General features: G+C 41.6%; 1 protein-coding gene across 3 annotated transcripts; it reads right to left on the reverse strand.

Moving 5' to 3' along the window:
- Positions 1 to 1,766: 1,766 nt before the first annotated feature.
- rap1a (RAP1A, member of RAS oncogene family) lies at positions 1,767 to 19,970 on the reverse strand. Of its 3 annotated transcripts, none has more exon segments than NM_001311007.1 (8): positions 1,767 to 2,621; positions 4,750 to 4,870; positions 4,973 to 5,116; positions 13,303 to 13,443; positions 13,616 to 13,672; positions 13,979 to 14,047; positions 14,604 to 14,692; positions 19,935 to 19,970. In NM_001311007.1, coding segments are annotated over 6 exon segments (555 nt in total). In that variant the 5' UTR covers positions 14,661 to 14,692; positions 19,935 to 19,970; the 3' UTR covers positions 1,767 to 2,621; positions 4,750 to 4,783.
- Between the last annotated feature and the right edge of the window lie 2,171 nt (positions 19,971 to 22,141).

The following is a 22,141-nucleotide window of genomic DNA, read 5'->3' on the forward strand; positions in this document are numbered from 1 at the left end:
AGGACTGGTCACCCCTCTGAGCCTGGGTCCTCTCTAGGTTTCTTCCTAAAATTCGACCTTCTTAGGGAGTTTTTCCTAGCCACTGAAATTCAACACTACTGTTGTTTGCTCCTTGGGGTTTAAGGCCGGGTGTCTCTGTAAAGCACTTTGTGACAACTGCTGTTGTAAAAAGCGCTTTATAAATACATTTTGATTGATTGATTGATTGATGCACCCTGTTGGATCGGGAACCACTGCTCTAGAGCATACATAACCTGTAGCCAAAACACTACAATTGGGATATAGCATGGCTACATTATTTTAGGACCTATACATTTATATTTCTAAGAATATAACTTACAAATGTCTTGACTTTAATTCAACTTTGGCACCAAATCCAAAATATTGTCCCACTTAACTTTTTGTGAACAAAGTAAAAGTAAACAAAGACTCAAAAGTTTCAAGCTTTATGATTTTCAAATCAGTTAAATATCTTTAACAACGTCCCTCAGCTTTTTACAGAAACCGCGTCAGGGAGTCAGTTATTGACTCACTTTAGATTCTCCACAATAATATATTCACGCAGACACTTAAAGCCATGTTTCTCTGTGAATACGTAAGACAGGGATGTTTTGGGGCACAGAAAACCAAGATTTAACTTTTAAGCCCGCCTACAGTTTTTCCAGAGCCCTCCACACTTGAGAATAAGGCCTATAGCGACAGCTGGGAATGGGAAGGTGTTTAAGATGACAACTAGCCAGTCAGAGCAGCGGCACATGTGGAGGAGTGTTGGGTATTAATGCTCGTCTCAGGACTAAAGGGATTAGCTGTGATCAAAGCAGCCGTTTGGCTGATAAGAGTCCAAGACAAGAGCACTGTAATTCATACGGCATCCACATCAGCGCAGAACCTGGCAGGCATGCCTCCCAGCCAGGGAGTCAGGGAGTGAACTAGGCAAACTAAGACGCTTAGATGATACAGCAATTTTGAAAAGGGATCCAAAATCCAAGTAAACAGTTATTTTTTCTATTAATCTCTCAATATCAGCAAAGGATTAAATTGTGAAGCGTCATGCAGTTTCATGTCCCCCCACAAAAAAAAACATGCAAGAGTAGTATCTGTTATATGGCATTGACTTGCACTGAAACTTCCTGTGTGTGATTCAAATGATTGTAGTCCAACATACGAATGCATTATACATGATATTACACTATAGTCTACACCTCCAGAACATCTCAGTGAATCCGTGTTCTGGGCAACAGTCAAGGATAGGGAAAGTCAGACAAAAACCGATGATCAGAGATACAGTATATTCCAGTTAAATTCGGCCTTTTAAGCTCAGACAGTACCCCCTAGTGGCCAGTCATTGAAAGCAGCAATCGCATTTCTACAGGTTTCAAGGGGCCCTGTGCAGAATCTTGCCTGTAACAAACACCATCACTTGTTTCCTCCTCGACTTCCCTTACTGAAAGACACTGGCATAGTACTAGCTAGTCCAGGGCGGTTTAGGGTTCAATGGACACTACTGCAAATAAGATTACAAGTCATTGCGAACTGATAGACATTGCCCCTTTAAGCCAGCAATCAGGATAGCAACTCAGTAAAATTAATCTACATATGCAAAATATGTTGGTATTAAAACCACCACGGTGTCCCTGAACCTTGGGGGGGGAGGATATTCCAGTCTGTAACCCTTGGATACAACTCCTGTTAAAGTTGGTCGTTTATGATTCTGATAGTCAGTAAATCTGAAGTTAAATCCACAAAATACAAATCACCAAAATAATGAAAATGTACTAAAATTTAATAATCCATAAACGCTGGAACATCATTTGACAGAAAAACACAAGAAGCCTTATCAGAGTTGGTTTAGTATAATATATTTCAGCTTCAAGAGACATAGAAATCAATCGGTATCTTCCCCCATATTTCTATAAAAGACCCTTTTTTCTGAAGCATTGGTTATGCACAAAAAAAATGGCATTCAAATATATTAGGGGAACTATGAAATCCCAGTGACTGAGTATAAAATTAAGTCACATCAGAGAGCTATTTGCAGAAGACAAAGTCCATGGACGTAGGGGGAACAAAAAAATACACAATGGACCTTTATCTACCACCATTGTTGACATGACTGGTATGGAGAAATAGATGTATGGCTATAAACAAATCTTACTTCCACTTGACTTCACACTTGAAAACATCTAGACTTAATAACTGATGCGGTCATGCTTTCTGAAGACATTTATAATCATACAACTAAAGTCAACCTCCATGTCCTCGAACACACTATATTTCAAAGATGTAAAATACTGATGGTTGTTTTTCTTTTGATTTCCCCCTCCTTCTCGGTCAGCCAGACCGCGGACACGTTTGTATTTTTACGAGACGTTCAGAGAGTTCAAGGTGGTTCAGGATGTGGGGAATGAAGACTGTCCTTCAAGGTTCACTGATGTGGGATCAGAGAAGAGTCTTGGTGAGATTGACACAAGTCTCTCTCATCGTGTCCTGCCTTGATATCTTGACACTAGCGAATCAAGGGTCAGCTGTTTTGTCATCACCGTTTATGGCCGATGGGAGGGTCGGGGCTGTAGGAATGCTGGCACGGTCCAATCTGGGCAACAGTTCTTCATTACAGCATTCTACAGGCAGAGAGAGGGGAGAGCAAAGATTAATGAAATGTATAAAACTGTTGTTTCATTAATGGAAACGTCCTCTTGAAACATAGCAAATCAACGAGCCACTGTTGCCCTCTGCTGGCCAGTTGGTGGAGAGCATCTTTCCGCTCTCCGTTCATTGTGGAGGAAGGCAAGCTGGGAAAAGAAGCTGGGCCATGAAACAGCTCAGTAGTAGACCCAGACAAACACACTGATCTCATTGAGGGCATGAGACTCAGCTAACCAGTCCTATCGGGTGCAGTTTCCCAGGGCCTTCATTAACATGCGTTCTGTTAGAGGTACTGAAGGCCTTGGAAACCCTATTAAACTGTAGGGATCAGACATCATTGGACCAGTCTGAACTACGACCTGACCTACGCTGACCAGTCAAATCTGTCGGATCTCTACCACCACATTAGGCACAGAGTCCAAGGTTTAAGATCCGATCGGGCAGGAATCAACTGCCCTAACCATTCAGGTCCAAAAACACTAGATAATGTAGAAGGGGTCAGTAGAATACAAACTGTCCACCCATATTCCACCAGAAGTGCAGGGGGTTGTTTGCACAGCATCCCAGGGCCACATAGCCGGACCCCCCCCACAGCCAGTCTGGACGAGTCTGAACAGTGGGTCAGTGTAATCCCGTTAGTGCCAGGCCGGTGGCCTTGGCGTGGACAGAGGGGACAGACACTGCCTGGGGCCCCACACTGTGGGACTCTACCAGCCAGCAGATTAAACACAGTCTAGTGCTACTGTAGCAGGCTCAGTTATATGCATGTTGACCAGCTGGCCCACGACCACAGGAACAATGAGCAACAGTTACATGCGGGTGGACCGTGACACCGAGCTGCCGGCAGATGGAGTCGTTTTGTTCCGGGAAGCGGTCTTGAATAATGCCAGAACCGACTCACCACGGAAATCCCCTCCACTTCACCCCCAGCTCCTCACCTCTTGATAGTGGGAAGCAACCTGGCTGCGTTGGAGTTTTGACCGGCTTAAACGCTACATTTTTCTCCCCAATATTGAGTTATTACACTTCATGCGGACTCAGGACAGTCGATGTTGAGATGAGCGTCTTTCAAAGCGCAGCCGTTCTGGTTCTTATGCAGTCTTCTAACAAATACAGTCAATATCGCAATCCTTACACGCCAAAAGGAACACACTCACACGTCTTATTACTTGCTTGATTTAATTAGTAAGTCCCAACCCTGGACAGCGCAAGCCAACAGCACCGCCACAGCCAGCCAATATTCAGACTTTGGTCTTGCAAAGACACTGCTAACTGCAAGGCGCTGCCATTCAGGGGCCCTTAATGCTTGATTCGGTCAAGCACTGTAGGGGTGTGTGGCTGAAGCACCCCCAACACCCCTGGTAGAAATTTAAAAACATAAGCTCTGCTACAGGTTTGATTAAGCTAATCAATGAATTGCTATTCGGTTCGATTAGTTTAACAAATACATTTTATCTAGTTTGGATATGTGTTAGCATGTGGTGCAAACAAAAACTAAAACATTTTCTTTTCAACATAAACAAGTATTGATAGCACCCAGGAACTAAGCAACTTTTGTTATCAAGTTCCTATTTTGAAATGCTCCCACGTTAAACTGTGTGATTCCTTACGGTTCCTGTAAGAACGGGACAGCCCGGCTGAGTTTTCGCAGCCGGAGTAAGGGACCTTCTCACCCGTGCACAACCCGAAAATATAGATTTTTCTCCCTTCACTTCTGCGGCGGCTCATGTCCAGCATAGGCCCCTTCCAAGTAACTAGGCAGGTAGTTGTTTCTCACCTGTGATTGTCGTTTCAGCATGCTGTCAATACACTCCATCTTATAAAACAAGGACACAGAGCTTTGCAATGCTTCTCAATACAAGCAAAGCCTCCATCACTAATTTTAGAACATACCTTCTTTTTTTTTTATGGCGTTACTGAGAAATATCCACCAGAAGTATTTGCAGTGGCCACTGAATCCCTAATCCAGCATGAACGAAATACTAATCAAACTAATAGTCAGAATAGTGGGGGTATATACGGATTAAAGTAGTGAGCAGCGCTCCTTGCAAGGTCAGATTTTCAGTGAGGTAATCAGAAATAACTTGACAGTGCTTTCCTCACCTGGCTCAGAGCTGCTGCGGGGGTGGGGGGACTTTTAAAGCAGGACACAGGTTGATTTCTTTTTCTGCTTCTTTTCCACAGGTGTTTTTCTATTGATCTGTCTGACCAAGTCGTAGAAGATCTGCAAACACAACCATTATTAAGCCATAGATAGATCGATAGATAGATAGATATCGGTGTAAATGGGATCCTTTGGTGTACTATTTTAAGTGTTGGTACTCACATCGAGGACATTGATCTTTGACTTTGCAGATGACTCTAAAAAGGCACAGTGGTTCCACTGCCTGGCCAGGTTCTGACCCTGCTCTTTCCCCACAACCCGCTCATCCTCCAGATCACACTTATTCCCCACCAGGATCATGGGCACCTGGGACAGAGGGAAACAATAACATGAACAACACCATGGAGATGTCACTAAAGCATTTTACTCCAAGCAAAGAGAAGTGACTTACAATGGGGCACACTGTAAAAATCAAGTTCACTTTGAGATGAAGGGATAAGAAGTTAAGGTTAGGGCTAAGTTAAATTTGCCATTACAGTTATAATAGTACGGGAGTGTGCACGCGTGTTCGGTCGGTCGGGGGGGGGGGGGGGGGGGGGTTAGTTTTCATTTTGTCAACAATCCCTACAAAGAAATAGATTACACAACATTTAGACAAAAACAAATGACAATAAGATGCCATGATTCATTTTTTTTGTAAAACAGTTAAACAATTTACCATCAGAAACTGAGTTGGTTTGGAATGGAGGTACATTGCCTCTGTCAAGAACAAAACTTTTTTATTTTGAACTAATTGTTCTGAAAGCAAAAACTAGTTTTTAAAATCAAATATATTGTAACAGAAAAATAAATAAAATCAAGAACAGAAAATGTATTGGAAAACAAAACTCCAATATCATTTTCCTATTCAACACCCTTTATTTTGAGCTGACTGGCCCCTTTGCTTGCAGCGCTTCTGTTTTTAATTGAAACACTAGTTCTTTGTTTGCACTTTTGACCCTACAACTGTGTGTGGGTTCAGTGGGAGGTGTTTTTGATTTTTCGTCATTGGTCAGCCATTTTTGCGTTCAGCTACAACCAATGTTCATAAATCAAACACTGTTCAGCCTTTCCTTCTGACACAAAGGAAGTTATAGCGGACGCCTATGAAGGACTCCGGTAAGCAGCACTGGGCGTTCAGTCATCCAACTTCAACATAGCTAGCAGCTAGCTCCAAAAATTCAGTTTCGGTTCACAATATTCTACTATATTACATACATAATGTAAATCATGCAATTATTATTCTCAAGCTAAGCAGGCTGTGCCTGTTTCGTTTCTTAGTCGATGTACAATCATATTTCATGACAGTGTAACTTTTAGCCTTTTCTGCAGAAGAAAATGACTGCTTCCATTAGCTAATGATACATAGGCAAACAAAAACAAACACTTGCACTCAGTGTTGTCATTATTCACACACGCACATACGCACACACACGCGCAATATAGTAGAATGTAAAGAACTGAATCATAGGAGCTTAACTATTAGCTATGTAGAAATTGGATGGAAGAAAGCTAAGATGCTCGTAGGTACAAGTTTGTCGGTAGGTGCCCACTTCCTTTGGGTTGAAAGAATAAGGCAGACCTGGAAAGACTGGTTGGAACCCAACTGACACTCAAAAATGGCAGACCAATGGAGAAGCATCAGACACCTCCCACTAAAGCCTGCACACGGCAGTGTGGTCAAAAGCACAAACAAAGGACTAGTGCTTCAATCAAAAAAAGCAGCACGGCAAGCAAAAGGGGGAACTCTAGTCAAAATGGAGGGTGGTTGATAGCAAAATTACATTGTTTAGTACTAAAAATAATCATATTTTGGGCTAATAAAATGGATAGTGCTCAGCTACAAAATATTTGATAGCAAAACTTTTTCTTTTTTTTTTTTTACTTTGATGCCTCGTTTTTGCTCAAAGAAAAAAACAAATGTAAGTTGGCAAGGCCTAAATCTATAAGAATTTAGTTTGGATGCTAGCTTTAAATGATTGAAGTGACAATGATTAGGGTTGGTTAACACTAATTATGCAACCGCATGCACATTTACATTGGTATAAATTAGAAGTAGACAAAATATGCTAGATGCTTTTCAAACATGTTGTCCAAGTTGTCCAATTAGGTCATTTGTTTCAAAAGTTGCATTTCCAGAACAGAGTTCTACAGCCAATGAAACAGCACAATTGCAGCAACCCAATTCTCAGGAATCCAATTAAAGTCAATGGAAAAAAAGATATCACAATGTTGGAAAGAAGCATACCATTGCAGATAGTTTGAAAACGGAAAAACGACTATACATTCAATAATATTTATTTTAAAATGTATGGGAATGCCATTGAGATGAATGGCTATTCACAGACATAAAGCTACTTTTCATAGTTTCAGATCTACTTTTTGATGAAGCTACTTCACAGTTTGCTCAATCACAAACAAGCAAGCCTTTGCAAAATGTTCAATGTAATCTTGACTGGCTATTAACATCTTTCAGTTGGGCATGTTGTTTAAGCAGACCCTGCTCTGCCAGACCAAAACACTGACACCCCAGGCAGGCGCTTCAATTACTCAGCCCTCTTTGAACTGATGCGCAGCAAGGACACTTCATTTGAACCTCAAACAGAAACATTGTCTTTGATAAACTTCGCTTTTATTTAGGGCATTTTCTTCATCTGTTCACATCAGAAGCACCATTTTGCCACTCATCTATGTTGCAGTGGTAGCCTTTTTCCCCCTGATTGGAAAGACTCGGGCCATTTGCGGAAAAATACACACAATGCAATATCTCTAGCATTACTGGAAAGCTCAGAATCTCCCCTTTAAGGAAATCACTGTTGGTTACCTCCTTTCCAGCAGGCATGATGGAGAGGGTGATCAGAGCATTAAATTGTTTAGACAATGACTGCAGAAGTAGTACCAGAAAGGTCTGTTTAAACAGTAGACAGGAACGTTGCCAGCCACACAAGAAAGCTTGTTGCATGTGCACATTATGGAAAATAGAAGTGTTCTTGTTTTACATAGTTTCCTGTCCCCATTATGAAAAGCCAACTTTATGTGCTAGATTTAAGGCAAAAGTTAGTTGGAGCAGGGTTAGACATTGCCGCTTAGATTTAGGACCAGGTTATGTTTAGGCATAAATGGCAGTTACTGGTTAAGGTCAGGTTGAGGTTAGGGTTATTTAATTATTATTTATGTTCCCACATAAATAGCTAAGTGTGTTAGTCTCTCTCGTCATTCGAGCTGTCGTGAGTTGGGCAAAATAATGTCAGCCACGCCCATGCAGGATAGGAATCCACTTCCTGTCCATTTCTCTGCATTTGCATTTCTTCAGCAAATTAAGGTAGTCAGGCCATGGTTTGGATCAATGGATGACATCAAGGTGAGATTCCCTTGCCAGCCAGAGAATACAGGATGCTGGTTCCAGCTTCCAACCCACTTCCTGACACCTCATGATGTCCATAAAGAGCAGCTCTGTGTAGAAATTGCTATACACACACAGATCTAAGAACAGATTCTCCACTGCAGATCTTAATCAGAACCGTTTAGATGAGTAAAGTAAAACTGAGACAGAAACAGTATCTAAGGTCAGCCAACACTCTGGGGAGTGTACACGTCTTTCCGCACTTCAGGGCAGAGAACAGGAAACACGGGTGTTTTGAAAAGCACCATGGAGTTTACTCCGCGCAGTGTCAAACCCAAACAAACCCTTAGACTGAGCCGGCGCATAAGGGCGGTTAATACAGAGTGGAACCTGAAGTATGCGTTTCCAGGCTAGCTAACACCAGAGAGGTAGGAATGCAGCTGTAGAATGTTCCCAGTCAGCAGCACTAAGCCGGAGAGGGAGAAAAGTCAAGCCTGCATCCAAGATCCACACCCAGACGGACACATGGAGAAATCACAAGACAGGCATTAGCCTCATACTCAGGCTGAACAGAGCAGGGCTTGGACAAGCAGAAGTCACAAGACCTAGGACATAAGTTAATATTGTGACTGAAGGAAATGTAAACTGTGACTTCCATCACCTCATGAAAACCAACATGGGCCACTTTGTTAGCCCAAAAAGAATTTAGCAAGCACACTTGTTGGCTTGTTATAGTTGGTCACATCCCAAATCAGAGCCCTGATTTGGGCCTTTCTGTTTTCTAGGCCGTATTCCATTGGGACATGAAGAGTCTCTAATCAAGGCTGGCTAGACAATCAAGCTCTCCGTGAGCCTTCCCATTCTCCAACACTGAACTTCTGTAAATGGTGTGTGACATTCTCATCAAGGACTTGGAATGGGAGCAGCTCAGAAGCACTGTGCCCCCATTCAACCTGATAACGTCAAACAAACATGGAGAGCATTTCTGTTGGTTGTGCATCTGAAAAGCTTAAATCATCAGTGGGACCAGTCCTGTAATAAGCACAATCAGCACAGGCATTGGGGAGTATTTGAAGAGGAGACATTGAGGAGATGGATCACATCGGATTTCTTGTCAACAACCAGTGATCCTCATCATACAATCCATCCATAACCTCAACAACATAATGGCCATTTAATTCCAAGTGCTTTAAGTCAGGCACCCTGGCCCCATCCAGGCCATTTATGATGACTGGGGGCTTTCAGTGGAGATCATCCCTGTCGGAATCACCCGCCTCGGGCCAGACCACACAGACCACAAGGGAAACAAAGAGGGAGGCTGATAACAGCCAATCATAACAGCGTCCAGGAGACTACAGACACACAGCACAGCCCCGTATGGAAGGATGGAGGAGGGGGCGCCACAGGGGAATGGATGGAGCGCTAAATAAACTGATACTTTCATGCACTGTGTAACTTTACACATTTATGTACACTTTAATACAATACTAAGTATCTTAAAAAAGCTCAAATATTGAACAGGTTATAAAGTGTTTAATAAGGTGAATAGCGTTGTATTTAGGAGTTTCTTTAAGAAGCGCAGACCAACATACCATTTGACTTGCCGTGTGACAATCATGAGAATGGCGGGGTCATTCTACAGTGACCTTACGTGCCTATTTTTTGTGTCACCAGATAGCACCATGCTGCTGAATGGCATGCGTACCAAAATGTGTCTGAATAAAATAGAGGGAGTTCAGTGATTGTTGAACAAAACATGTTCCTAAAATACACAATTATAGCTTAAATTGTAGGTCAATAAATGCGAATACAATAAGATAATAACCGTTCCTTTTCGAGGGCAGTGCCCCTGGGATCATTTCGTTTCTTGCCGCGTTTAAGCGTCACGTGAAAGAGAGCATCATTTCTGTGACTGAATAACAGCACCTTCAACACCAGTGATATTGCAGGGAGTTCTGGCTGCTCTACCTACATGCCCTCCTTGCCGCTCACAGAGAGAGCGGCAGTTTGTATTATTTATGGTTGTAGTTTTTTCCCCACTGTGTCACAAGCCCGGCCCACCGACTCATTTCTCAGAATTTAAGGCCCAATGACGGTACAATCTAAACACAACCACGTTGCACAAAAACATTACCACACCAAATTCCACTGCAGCGTATTTCAGTGGATTAACACACCACAACCACCACATCACATTCACCTGTATACAGAGACATCACCATGTACCAACACCCAAAACAATCCTGTATCCCTGTACAGAGTGGGCAAGAGAGATGGAGAGAGAGAGAGAAAAGGGTTCTCCAGACCAAAAAAGGGCATGGCCGTGCTGAAACTATCCTGTTGAGGCCAGGGGGACTGAGTCCTCCCACACCAAAACAGAAGCACCAAATGCCAAGAAATTAGACCGTGGTTAAAATGTAGAGCAGTGGTAAAAATATGAATAACTGGAAGACATTACTCTCACTTTTGAAACATTTTGCTCAGTTGGTGTCAGACAAAGACTAGTTCATGATCATGGGTTAATGTCATCGGATGTTCTGACAACTCACATATACTCGTCTGTTGTCGCGGGGTCCTAGCTACAGAGCTGTGAATGTATTGACTCCAATAGGATTGCGACAAATGTCAAGCAAGTTATGAAAACGTAGAGACGGAACAGAGTTGCTATTTATCAACTACTATTTTCAGAGATGGTCCTTCAGTAATGTGGCGACCTTTAAGAACGTGGCAAATTTAAACTGGCTTCCCCCTTTTCAGACATCCAAATTATGCCCCAGCATAGAATGTTAATAATGTTTCAATGACAATCATAAATTACATAGATGAATGTGCTACATACTTTTTGAAATGATTATTTATGGTAGGGAAAGATCCCTTCTATTTCAACTAAATATTGTCTTAAGTCATGTTCAACTATAAAGCAGTTTCTTAGGAAAGACTGGTCTACACCCAGACCAGGCATTTCTTAACAGACTATGTATTATGGACATATGCCAGAAAAGCGTATAGGAGACAAGCCTCCCTGTGGCTCATCCTGGAAGGGACCATATTCTATGACTCCCCTGCTTAGCAGAGTTAACAGTTTCTCAGTATTTGTATATTTGAAATTGTATATGTTATGAGCTTCAACCGAAACCAAATATATTTAATAAAAGTAACCTGACAGAAGCAATTACATTTTCACACTTTCTTGCACACTCACGAAGCACCAAATGTTCCTGTGTGGAAAACTGACAGCTTGTTCAAACACAATAATTGTGGGTGTCTCCATTAGCATCCATAACCTCAACCGAAGTACCAGTCTGCGACTCTGCCCATGATTCCCCAAGTGCCCCATCCCCAGTGTTTCTTGTACCGCTTTACAATGATGTGTGGCGCTACTGAGGCTAAGCTGCCAAGGCAAAACTATCTGGTATTTGCGCTGGAGTGAGAGAATGCAGCCCGAGGTAAACTCTAATTGTCAGGAATCACTTTACAGACATTTGGGCCAGGCAACCTCGGTTTAATGTGCAGTGTGCACAGGTCGTCCCGCCCAACTAGTTGCTTAGAAACCACTAACATCTACTACAAAGGAGCAACAGTATCGGTTGGCTCTGCTCTAACATCACTAGTTGTTTTTTACCACCATAAGCACTGTAACTCTTAAAAAAGTAGTCAAAGCTGCCCCCAATATTATGTAGCTAGCATCAGCTAACATTACCGAATATTATGGATGAGTTTGCTGCTGCACATTCAAAAGTGTTGGACATTTGAGAGACTAGCTATCCCTACAACCACACAGTGACAAAAAATTGGGCACGGTGGCCTACCGGAAAAGAGCGTTAAATCATTCCTTCCCTGTGTAAGAATTTCCCACCCCCCAATAGTGCGGTCAACGAATATTCTAAATTCGAATATATATTCAAATAGTTTTTAAAAAACGAATTTCGAAGGTGAAAATTAATATTCGAATTAAAAAAAAAAAAAGTGGAAAAAAACATTCACGGTAGCAGAGGTTGTCTGGCTGTCTGCTTTGCGTGTTGGGCGCGCCAACGCGCCTGACTGTACAGATCCATATGTCTGACACAACTGAAGTGTGGTGTCGCGATGTCATACATCCATGGTTGATGCTCCACGCCCCTGACCAGCAGCTGATTGGATGAACGCGTGATGTGGGTCTGGCTACTCGAGAATTTCAACAGTGTCATGGCGGCTCGTTGAGAATATGATCTCGTATTTTACAAAAATAGTTCACTGAAACGTGTTTCTGAAAACATTTTAAGCGAGAAATAGGCCATGCAGTTGCTGAATCTGTCTTCATTTCAGCTCAACAAAGGTTAGTTTGAAAGATATTCGTCTACTTCTACTGGATACTCTACAACTGTGAAACTTCAATTAATGTAAATATTTGTTTCAATCACTCAATGAAGCCTGCTATATTTGGGACAATAGTCGCAACCTTACATTGCTTGCACAAAACTCTTGATCAGCATTCAAAATGTGTTTATTGTTGTTCATTTTAAACCGTTATTGCGCAGAGAGCGTGAGGGCGAGAGAGAGAAAGTGCTTGAGCGAGCGAGAGTGAGGTCTGCGGTCTTGGTCATCATTTGATTTACTTGTTTTTGTGTTGGTAATACGTTGTCAAATATGTTTAAACTTAACTACTTGTATAGGTAGTCTATTTATGTCTCTTTGTATTAATTTGTCCTGATATTGACGTAATGCGCGTCATTGACAAAATGCGCATGCGCAACCAGGAATTTTGACAGCCCTACCCCACCAAGAAGTGAGATTTTTAGCGAGTGTTAGTATGGGTCGTTTGTGACCAAATTGCTCTTTTTCAAAGGCTGGTTTTAATAAATGTTGGAACTGAAATGCATTGGTGAAAGGAGATTTACTTCCTTGACTTTGTTAATTTATTTCAACAATTTTGAGAGAAGGTACAAAATGATTCCCAAAAAGAGCATTTCCACATTTCAAACACCATTTACGGCACCACAGAGTGGGAAATTCTCACTGGCACAGAAAGTAAGCTCAAAAACATGTCTCAAGTTCAATATTTTCACTTAAACACAGGTCACAAGAATACTGCCATTATTTTGAAAAATTACACCACAAGCTAATTTGTTATTTGCGTTTTATGATATAAATGGGTAGGGAAAAAAGTATGACTGTTTGAGGGGCTACTCACATCTTCTGTGTCCTTTACTCGCAAGATCTGTTCCCTCAGGTCCTGAAGGTCATTGAACGTGGACTGGGCAGTGATGGAATATACGAGGGCAAAGCCCTGACCGTTCTTCATGTACAGATCTCGCATGGCGGTGAACTGCTCCTGTGGGACAGAAGACACATTGTGGACTTCATGGTTTAGAACACCCCAACGACAGTGCCAGCAGGTCCTTTCATAAGGCCACTGCCAGACCATCACAGCCACATCTACTGTCTGAGACCTGTCTGTGGATGGGCCGGTTACAGGGTGGCGGAGCTCAGCCACGGTAACTTACTGTGCCGGCTGTGTCAAGGATTTCCAGCATGCACTGCTGTCCATCTACCTCCACTTGCTACAGAGGGACAGGAAAGAAAATACGATATTAGAGACACAGAGGCAGCGTGCAGGTCCTGGCTTTCGAACGAAAACGGGCTACATGCACACTACACACGTTGAAACCGACCATCTTAACACTATGATTCTCATTTAATTTAGTCCCAACGTTAAAAGGTTCCTCAATCTCTTTGGCGAAATGCCGGAATTTGCAATTGCAGGAAGTTTACTGTAGTAACCTTGCGAGAGAGAGGGAAAGACTGAGTGCATAACCCACAATGCATCTGGTCTGTGGGGCAATCAGAACATATAATGGGACACCTACCTTTCTATAGGAGTCTTCTATTGTTGGGTCGTATTTTTCCACAAAGATTCCCTGTACAAACTGCACTGTCTGTGAGAGAGATGGAAAGTCACAAGAATTCAGAGGAACATATCACAAACCATCACCAGCACAGGGAAACAGTTTATCCAGTTTCACCAGTGGTAGACAACAATGAAGTTAGGATCACGTCTCAACAAAGCAACTCCCCAATGTAGTCCTGAGAAGTGAAGGGGGAATGTGTCCTCGGAAAAGCGTTCTGCTGGTTTTACCTGGATGTCGGTCGAACCAGCGTGTAGGAGATAACGCCCGACCTCAAACGAGCCACCAAAAGAAGCCGGTGGCCCCGAGACAAGGAACCCTCTCTGCAGGCTATACCTTTCTCTAACCCAGACTGTGCGAATCCAGCTATGTGGTCATAGGCTAACTTTTGACATAACCAGGTTGTAGAGAAAGGAACACTGAAACCTTGGGCTTTGGACCTCTATGTCTGGATTTCAAAAACCCTAACCTGGGCTAGTTTGTATATAAAACAGACAGCACGACAAAGCACTAACACAGAGACAGCCTGGAGTAGTAGCAACAGAGGGGCCGGTGTACAAGTAAAAACAATAAGCACAATACTCACCAGAGCGGACTTGCCCACGCCTCCCGAGCCTAGCACCACTAGCTTGTATTCACGCATGGCGGGATCTCTACACGGGACAGCCCAACAGTCTGCACAGACAGGAAGAAGAGACAGCTAAATATATTAAAGTGAAAGTCCTGGCCATTCCTATGGTAGGACGCAGGATAACAATGGGAACACCCATTAGGTGCACTCTAGAGAGGGGAAGCAGAAGAGGAGGCGCAGCTGACCCTCGGCCTCCAGCTAACACGGACCAGCTGTGGGTGTGAACGGAGATGCTTGGGCTTGCTCAGCTGCCGGCTCCTATGACACTACTATCTGCCCATCAAGCAAGCAAGGAACCTTTTTTTTTTTTTTTTTTTAAATCAAATACAGACATTGAAATTCTTTCACATACATATTTGTCACATCGTTCTGAAGAGGTTAGCTGGCAAAATCAGCTGTCTATAGTCAAGGCAAGATAAAACCGCAGTATCGTCTATTGGGGATGAGCCCAGCTCTTTTCACTGACAAGGTTCCAAAACGCTGTAAGCAGCTTGTAGACATTCAGCTATTTGTTACAGCCAACAGACTCATGGGACATAATCATTTATGGAGAGACTAATCTTCATCACACCCACACATCTATACATTTCTGAAAAGAACCTGTACCTGATAATGAAACTTCAGTTAGTATGAGTCATGTGAAAACGGCTGAGGATGGTAAGTGAAAATATCTTCAGAGACGCGCCGTCAGATAATGCACCTGTACAGGAGCATCTCTCAGGCTAGTCACACATTATCTGAAAGTAATGCATAGTAAATCGGACCAACCTTTAACAGTTCTTCACAATTTAAAATACCTAGAAAAGCATATAAAGCTATAAGTGAAAAATCTAATTGTATCCAGTTAAACAACATGCATCAAGATTAACAACTGAAACGGTTCATAGTTAGGGCTGAGCAAAGTAAGAAACGAACATGTTGGCCCAAGGTCCCAAATGCTGGTTGCAAGAATCAATATTATTTATCTTGATTATGCCTATGTTGTCTCATGTTCTTTATTTTTCGTTTCATTCACACTTAATCTTCATACACCAAATTCACCAATGTACCAATCAGTTGAGGGCGCGATGTAGGCCTAGCGACAAAAACAACATCTGCTTTTCAGAAAGCTCCGAATTAGTTTGGCATCATGCTATGCATTGTATGTTGAAGTGAACAAGTTCCTCTCGAACGCCTGCATTGTTGAGCGCAGAATGTATGGTTCGCCATAGCAACACTAAACGGTTTAACCGGTGAGCCAGTTGTGCGCATGGAGCTGTATGGGAGTTAGTTCTCCATGTGACTGATTAATGGATCATGCCATGAGTGTCACAAACTTCAAGCAAAATGCAACCTCAATCACAATGTATTGAATTATAGGGATGGTGTCTGGCTTCCGGCTGTACGTCAGCAATTTTTAAAGATGTCAATAACATGATTCTCATCAAAATGTTACCTTCATATTCCTCCTCACTAAAAATCTGTATTTTAGCATAGGCTACTATTATACATTGATTCCTTTAAAATTCACAAATACAGTTTAAAATGTTATCTTTCAAACTAAAGGATTGTTATAATGAAAACATTGTGCAAGAATTATAAACTATTTATTATAAATAAAACATTTAATTACAAACTTTCCTTAAAACCAATTAATAAAAATAAAATTGACAGATTAATCGATTATAAGAATTGTTGTTCGTTGCAGGCCTGTTTCGTAGGGATACAGCGATAAGAACATTTCTGGCCAATACCGATTGCCCATGTACATGGCAGAATTGTCAACAATGCTACCATTTCTGTACCGGTGTACCTTGGCATAAACAATAAAAATATCTAAATATTGCTTCTGATGAATCATACTTAAGGCAATATACCACAAACACCCAAAATGCATTATTTTCATTTTAAAACTGACATGATGTTATTCCCTGGTACAAGGTCTCAATAAAGATTTAGCTCTTAAATAAATTAAGAATTGGCTTAACTTGAAATATAGATTGTCGGTCAGTTCATAGATATGATCAAGGCCAGTCATTTTCCTAAAGCTCGACTGGGAAGACCTACTGCACGCAATAGCGCACACCCGGGCCAGGCACGCGCACGAGGCCATTTAAGGACATCTTTAACTGTACCCTCCACCTCTCTCCCCTCAAACAAAATAGCTTATACGCTCTTTCCTCCCTCATAGTAACGGCAACAAATAAGGAGAGCGTACCGCACACCACAAACACGTTGAAACCATGACATCATCACCATATAACTCACTCTATGGACGGAGACATGTCACCATGTAAGGCATAAACTGGGAAGAGGAGCTGTAGAAGTAGAGAGAGGAGAGCACGACACTAACGTTTACCCTCATAACCAGTTCACGAATTGGACAACCTAAATACGTTAGGGATTACGGACGGACAAAACAGAACTTCTCCTAAATAGCCCTACCGTAGTAGCGGATGTTTCCTCAGATATTTAACTTTGACTTGCACAGCCTAGCTGGTATGACGGGTAGTTTCCAATGCTGTGGCTGGTAACCCGGTGACAATGACAGCAGAGCTGTGGGCCTGACTCAGCACCATGTCTGATTGTCACGTTCCGCTATCTCTCCAGACCAGTTGGGTTCAAGTTGCCATCATGTAATGTTCTAGTTTAACACTCCATATCAATTACAAATGATCCGTATGCTGGCCTCGTACTCTGTGAATAAAGCAGAATAATTATAGTCAACCACTTGTGGTTAAGGATAAGGGGGAGCTAGGTAAGGATACTAACGGTTGTTTCACAACTTCCGTTGTCACTCATTCAAAACTTCACCCAGAAAACCCCCTAAGATGAGGAAATGACAGAAAATACCAGTCAGCATCAGTAACAGAAAGAGACAAAAATCACAAAGTTTGAAAGGAGAGACTAATGGATCACCATCATGTGCTACAATTTTCATCCACACAACTTCATTGATGAGAGAAGAATCCTACGGAGAGGCTGTGGAAAGCATGATGAGCTTAAATTGAAATCAGCCATATCAAAACAGAAACATCTCTCTAAATTGTCTGCCCAGATGTTCTTTTCTGTTTCTGCTACATTCTGAAGTGGTGACTGTCTTCGGGCTCACAGCAGGACTAGAGGTTTAAGGTTGGTGTTGAGACGAAAGGCAACCTCCGCTCAGAAATCTGGGCATGAAAATAATAGGATTTAACCAAAGCTGTAAAAACTGGCGGTTTAACCACCATTAGCTAACATTTGAGTCAGGCAATGCGAAAAAAGCAATGAACTGCTGATTCAATCAGTCACTGATTAAGAAAAAGACATGGAAGATTTGACACCACATACTTGGTTTCCTGGGCCTCAAGGAGTAGAATCATTTCTGTTCATCCCATTACGCCAATGTGGTAGTTTGACCTTTTATTACAAAAAACAAAGAGTGGCGTAGCAAAGGCAGGACTTTCCTTTCGTCCCATCGTTATCAGTAGGCTTATTCCATTCAAAATTGGAGTGGATTCACATTACTCAGCAGCATTGATCTCTCACAATGTGCACATACAAATTCTTTAGGAATGGAAATCGTGAAGATGTAAATGAAGAAAAGGGAGAAGCAGAATTGGGCAAAAATGTAAAGAAATATTCAAAAAGCTTTCCCCAATCTGTTTCTGTCAAGGGCACAATACACTGCACTGCTTAAACATGAAAACTTATGAGAGGAGGGATGTGGATTAACAGTGTAACTGATGGCGTCATCCAAATGTTCAGAGATGCAGGCCACAGAAACTTTAGCCCAGCAGTTAAGACGCATGCTTGAGAGGAGGTATACGCGTTTTGTGACAGAAGATCATCGGTATGGGACAGTTAAAAAGTGGACAAAGATGGCATAACCGAGATGAACAGAAGCTAGGGTCTGTAAGTATGAGGGGTGAATGTAGCCCATGGTGATGTGTGAAAGGTACTACAAGGCTTTGAGTCAACGTTAGTGGTAAGTCTTGAAGTGCAGGCCTGTGTTTGGCAAAGCAGATCGCTGGTTTGAGACCCATATTGGTCAGCATGCCAAAGATATATCTGCTATATATCTGCTATATATATATATATATATATATATATATATATATATATATATATATATATATATATATATATATATAAAAAGTGTGATTTCCTTCACAATTAGCTACACTACACGCAATGCATAAGCCTAGCATTGTACTGTATCACATGCAAGCAAAACCTGCAGAATGTTAAAGACAATATAACTTGCTGGCTTAGTTGAAAGGACAAGTACGAATGCTATAAACGACTAATTACGTAAAAACACATGGATCAGACATATTTACGACACATCTACAAAAGCCCTTCACTGGAATAAAGTAAATTTACTACCAACACACATCCTATAGTGCTATGATCCCTGGTAATAGCCATACTGCACCCTTCAACTAACATTAGCTAGTTGTTTTACAGAAAGCACTACCAAACTAGTATATTAGCTCATTCATAGACGAGAACTCATTTAGTTACAATTTAAAAGGAAGAGTATTAGTTTGCTAATATACATCACAGAGGTCAACCGACATCCATATGTCAACTATTACTGTGAAGATGCTATATGGCGCATTGCCACTACCTAACTACCTAAGCAATACCAAAAGCTAACATCAGCTAACTAATATTGCTACAGCTGCTGGTTGAGCTAATTTATCTAGCTAGTCCAACTAATAGTTGAAACGGGTCAACGTTAGCGAATACAATGCTACCAAGTTTGACTGCTTCAAATGGAACATAATGTTAAAGCAAAATGAAGTAACTCATACGTTGGGTCATATCACATTTAAGTAGGTCTAAATCGAAATGCTAATGCCAGATAATGTTGGCTAGATGTTTAGCAAATAAGCTAATAGTTAGCAAACTAGCACGCGAGTGATTGGTTGGCGCTTCACGACCTAGCTAACATTGTTAGCTCTACTAAATGAATTCCAGCGCCTCCGCAAACAACACAAAGTGAACTGCACATTGTTAGGTAGAGTATTAATTTGAAATAACTTTCATTGAAAGTTTATCATCTAGTATAATACATCTAGCTAACATGTTTTCCGAAACCCGTAAGATAGCTAGTAGCTGCCCTTCCGCCTGGCCTTTACTAAAATGGGAGTGCATACACAGCTTCTAGTTAGTGAGTGTAAATTCCTTAAATACAGCATACCCACTAGGTGCCATTACTTCACTGCTAACTTACCTTAAATTGTTTCGCCAAAACATGTTATTAAATGTGGCTATCGGACAACCATGAAGGTAAAATAAAGTTAACCTCTTTACACTCACCGTTTCTCACTCGCTCCACTCCGCCACTGTATGTGTATATCCCTCTAGCCTCTCTGCGCAGTAGACGTCATTCCTAACTATTTCTCGATTTTCTTAAAGGGCAATGTCACATTTCTCAGTTGTTTTCCTGTTATAATGGTGTGGCACTAAAACTACATTAGGTAGTGCACAGGTCATAATTGCAATGCATTATTTTATTTAATATATTCACTTACATATAAACCATATGTTTGATGCAGGCATCAAAATCTTAAGGCCCCTGACTGACAAGTTTCCACCAAATCAAATCAATCAGTAAACTAAGACAAAACTGATAAGAAGCAAGTACGTCAAACTTATTATCGATCCCACGTTTCCTGTGCCACGATCATGTGTAATCCTACCCTGTGGATAGGTAATAGCTATTGTGTTCCAAGTCCCTGGTAACATAGTCTACATCACACAAGCATCCAATTCTGACCCTATGGTATTTTGACCAATCAAATTGTATCTTCCACCAGATTTTTTTTCACAACAAAACTGAAGTCCAAATAACAATTAACTGAAACAAAGATACTGAAACAAAGATATCTATCTATGTGCATTAGGTTGCCTGTGTAAACATGACTTTCTTACCTGAAGGTGGGGTACCAAACCAACTTTTCAGATTGCCTGTAGCTAAGGACCGGTGTTTTATGTAAATAAAATAACTACTATATGAATAAAACTCCAACACTGTCAGTCAATTTCACTGGGGGGGAAATGAAAGGCATTAAGAACTTTCAGGATTTCTGGTGTATACTGCCCTCTAGTGCTGACATTTCTTTGGTTCACAATACTGTTGGAACAAGATCTCTATCCAGATATATAAGCCGCTCCTGAAACCGGAAAAGGAATCAGGCAAGCCTGGTTCAGCCATCCCGCAATTGAAAGTGATTATTGTTGTTGCCCTCGCTGGATTCGAACAAGGGTTTTCCACGTGAGAGGTTGCGTCTTCAACCACTACGCCATTTAGCTAAAAGCGTGTAAGTGTCGGTTTAGCATCTCGACATCAGGTTGTTTTGTCATGCATTGACATCAAGCTAAGTTTGAGTATTTCGTTAGACACCATTAAGCACTGTGTTAAACTGACTAACGTTAATGAACTGTATAGCTTTTGCAATTGGCCGTTTTAACAGCTTATTAGCCAGTAATATGCTTACTAGTATCTACGACTGTAATTGGAATAGTCATAAGAATTAAGCAATTGCTAGCGAGACTGAAGACTACACTGCCAAAGCGATTTAATTTCATGGCACAACGCTGGTCGTGCTATCAAATATCAATATAGTTCACGATAACTGACTTTTTCGTGAAGTGGAAAGATGAGAGAAACCCCTACACATCGTGAAAACCCCTACACTTTTACTACCAAAAGGGGGGATCTAGCCTATATTACCCCAAAAGGCATGCAGGGATGCATACTTTGATCTACTGAAGGTTATAGCCAGCAAAGCTTTCGTCTATCCTGAACAAATCCTAAATGTGTTTTAACTGCAATGAGGCGCGAACGCAAAATCTTAGTTGATAACCCGTCTCTTTAACCACTACGCTATTCAACGAGTGGGTAGATGGTAGTCATGGGCATAAGGGTGTATTGCCCCCTCAGAAACTGTGACCCCCTAGACTTATGAATAAGACTGGTCCGGTTATCACACGTTACGATCGGCTTTACATGCATACATACCAGTTAAAAAAAATGGTGGATTACACAAAAAATGTAAACTCAATCATCTCATCCAGCCGCGGGGCGTGGCACCAACCCTTATCTCAATCCGAGAGCTTCTCTGGGATGAGATTCAATGAAATGTTCGAAACATGAATGTAGCATCTACAATCGTTAGCAGCAGTGTGATGCCACCTGCGACAGCATGATCCCTTTAAAACATTCCTTACACATTGTACGGTTCTCAAGGCAAAAAGAGGGCCTGACTGCAATAGAAAGACAACCTGCACAGTGTAAACGTAGGTTACATTAATCAAATAGCTAGATGCATGGCAGGGACGGCTCTGTCATCGTGGAGATCTCCGTGTGCAGGGTTTTCTCCACCCGTTTCCTAGATACGCTTAGGAGCATATTAAAAAACCACCAAACAAACTTTTTCTAGGCTTCTGGTGTCCTCAATGTTAGGGAAAATTAGATTAGACACAATGTTAAGGTTAAATAGCAGCTACAAAATGACAATATT

The sequence above is a fragment of the Esox lucius genome, chromosome 17 (assembly GCF_011004845.1).
Source record: "Esox lucius isolate fEsoLuc1 chromosome 17, fEsoLuc1.pri, whole genome shotgun sequence".
NCBI classification, from domain to species: domain Eukaryota; kingdom Metazoa; phylum Chordata; class Actinopteri; order Esociformes; family Esocidae; genus Esox; species Esox lucius.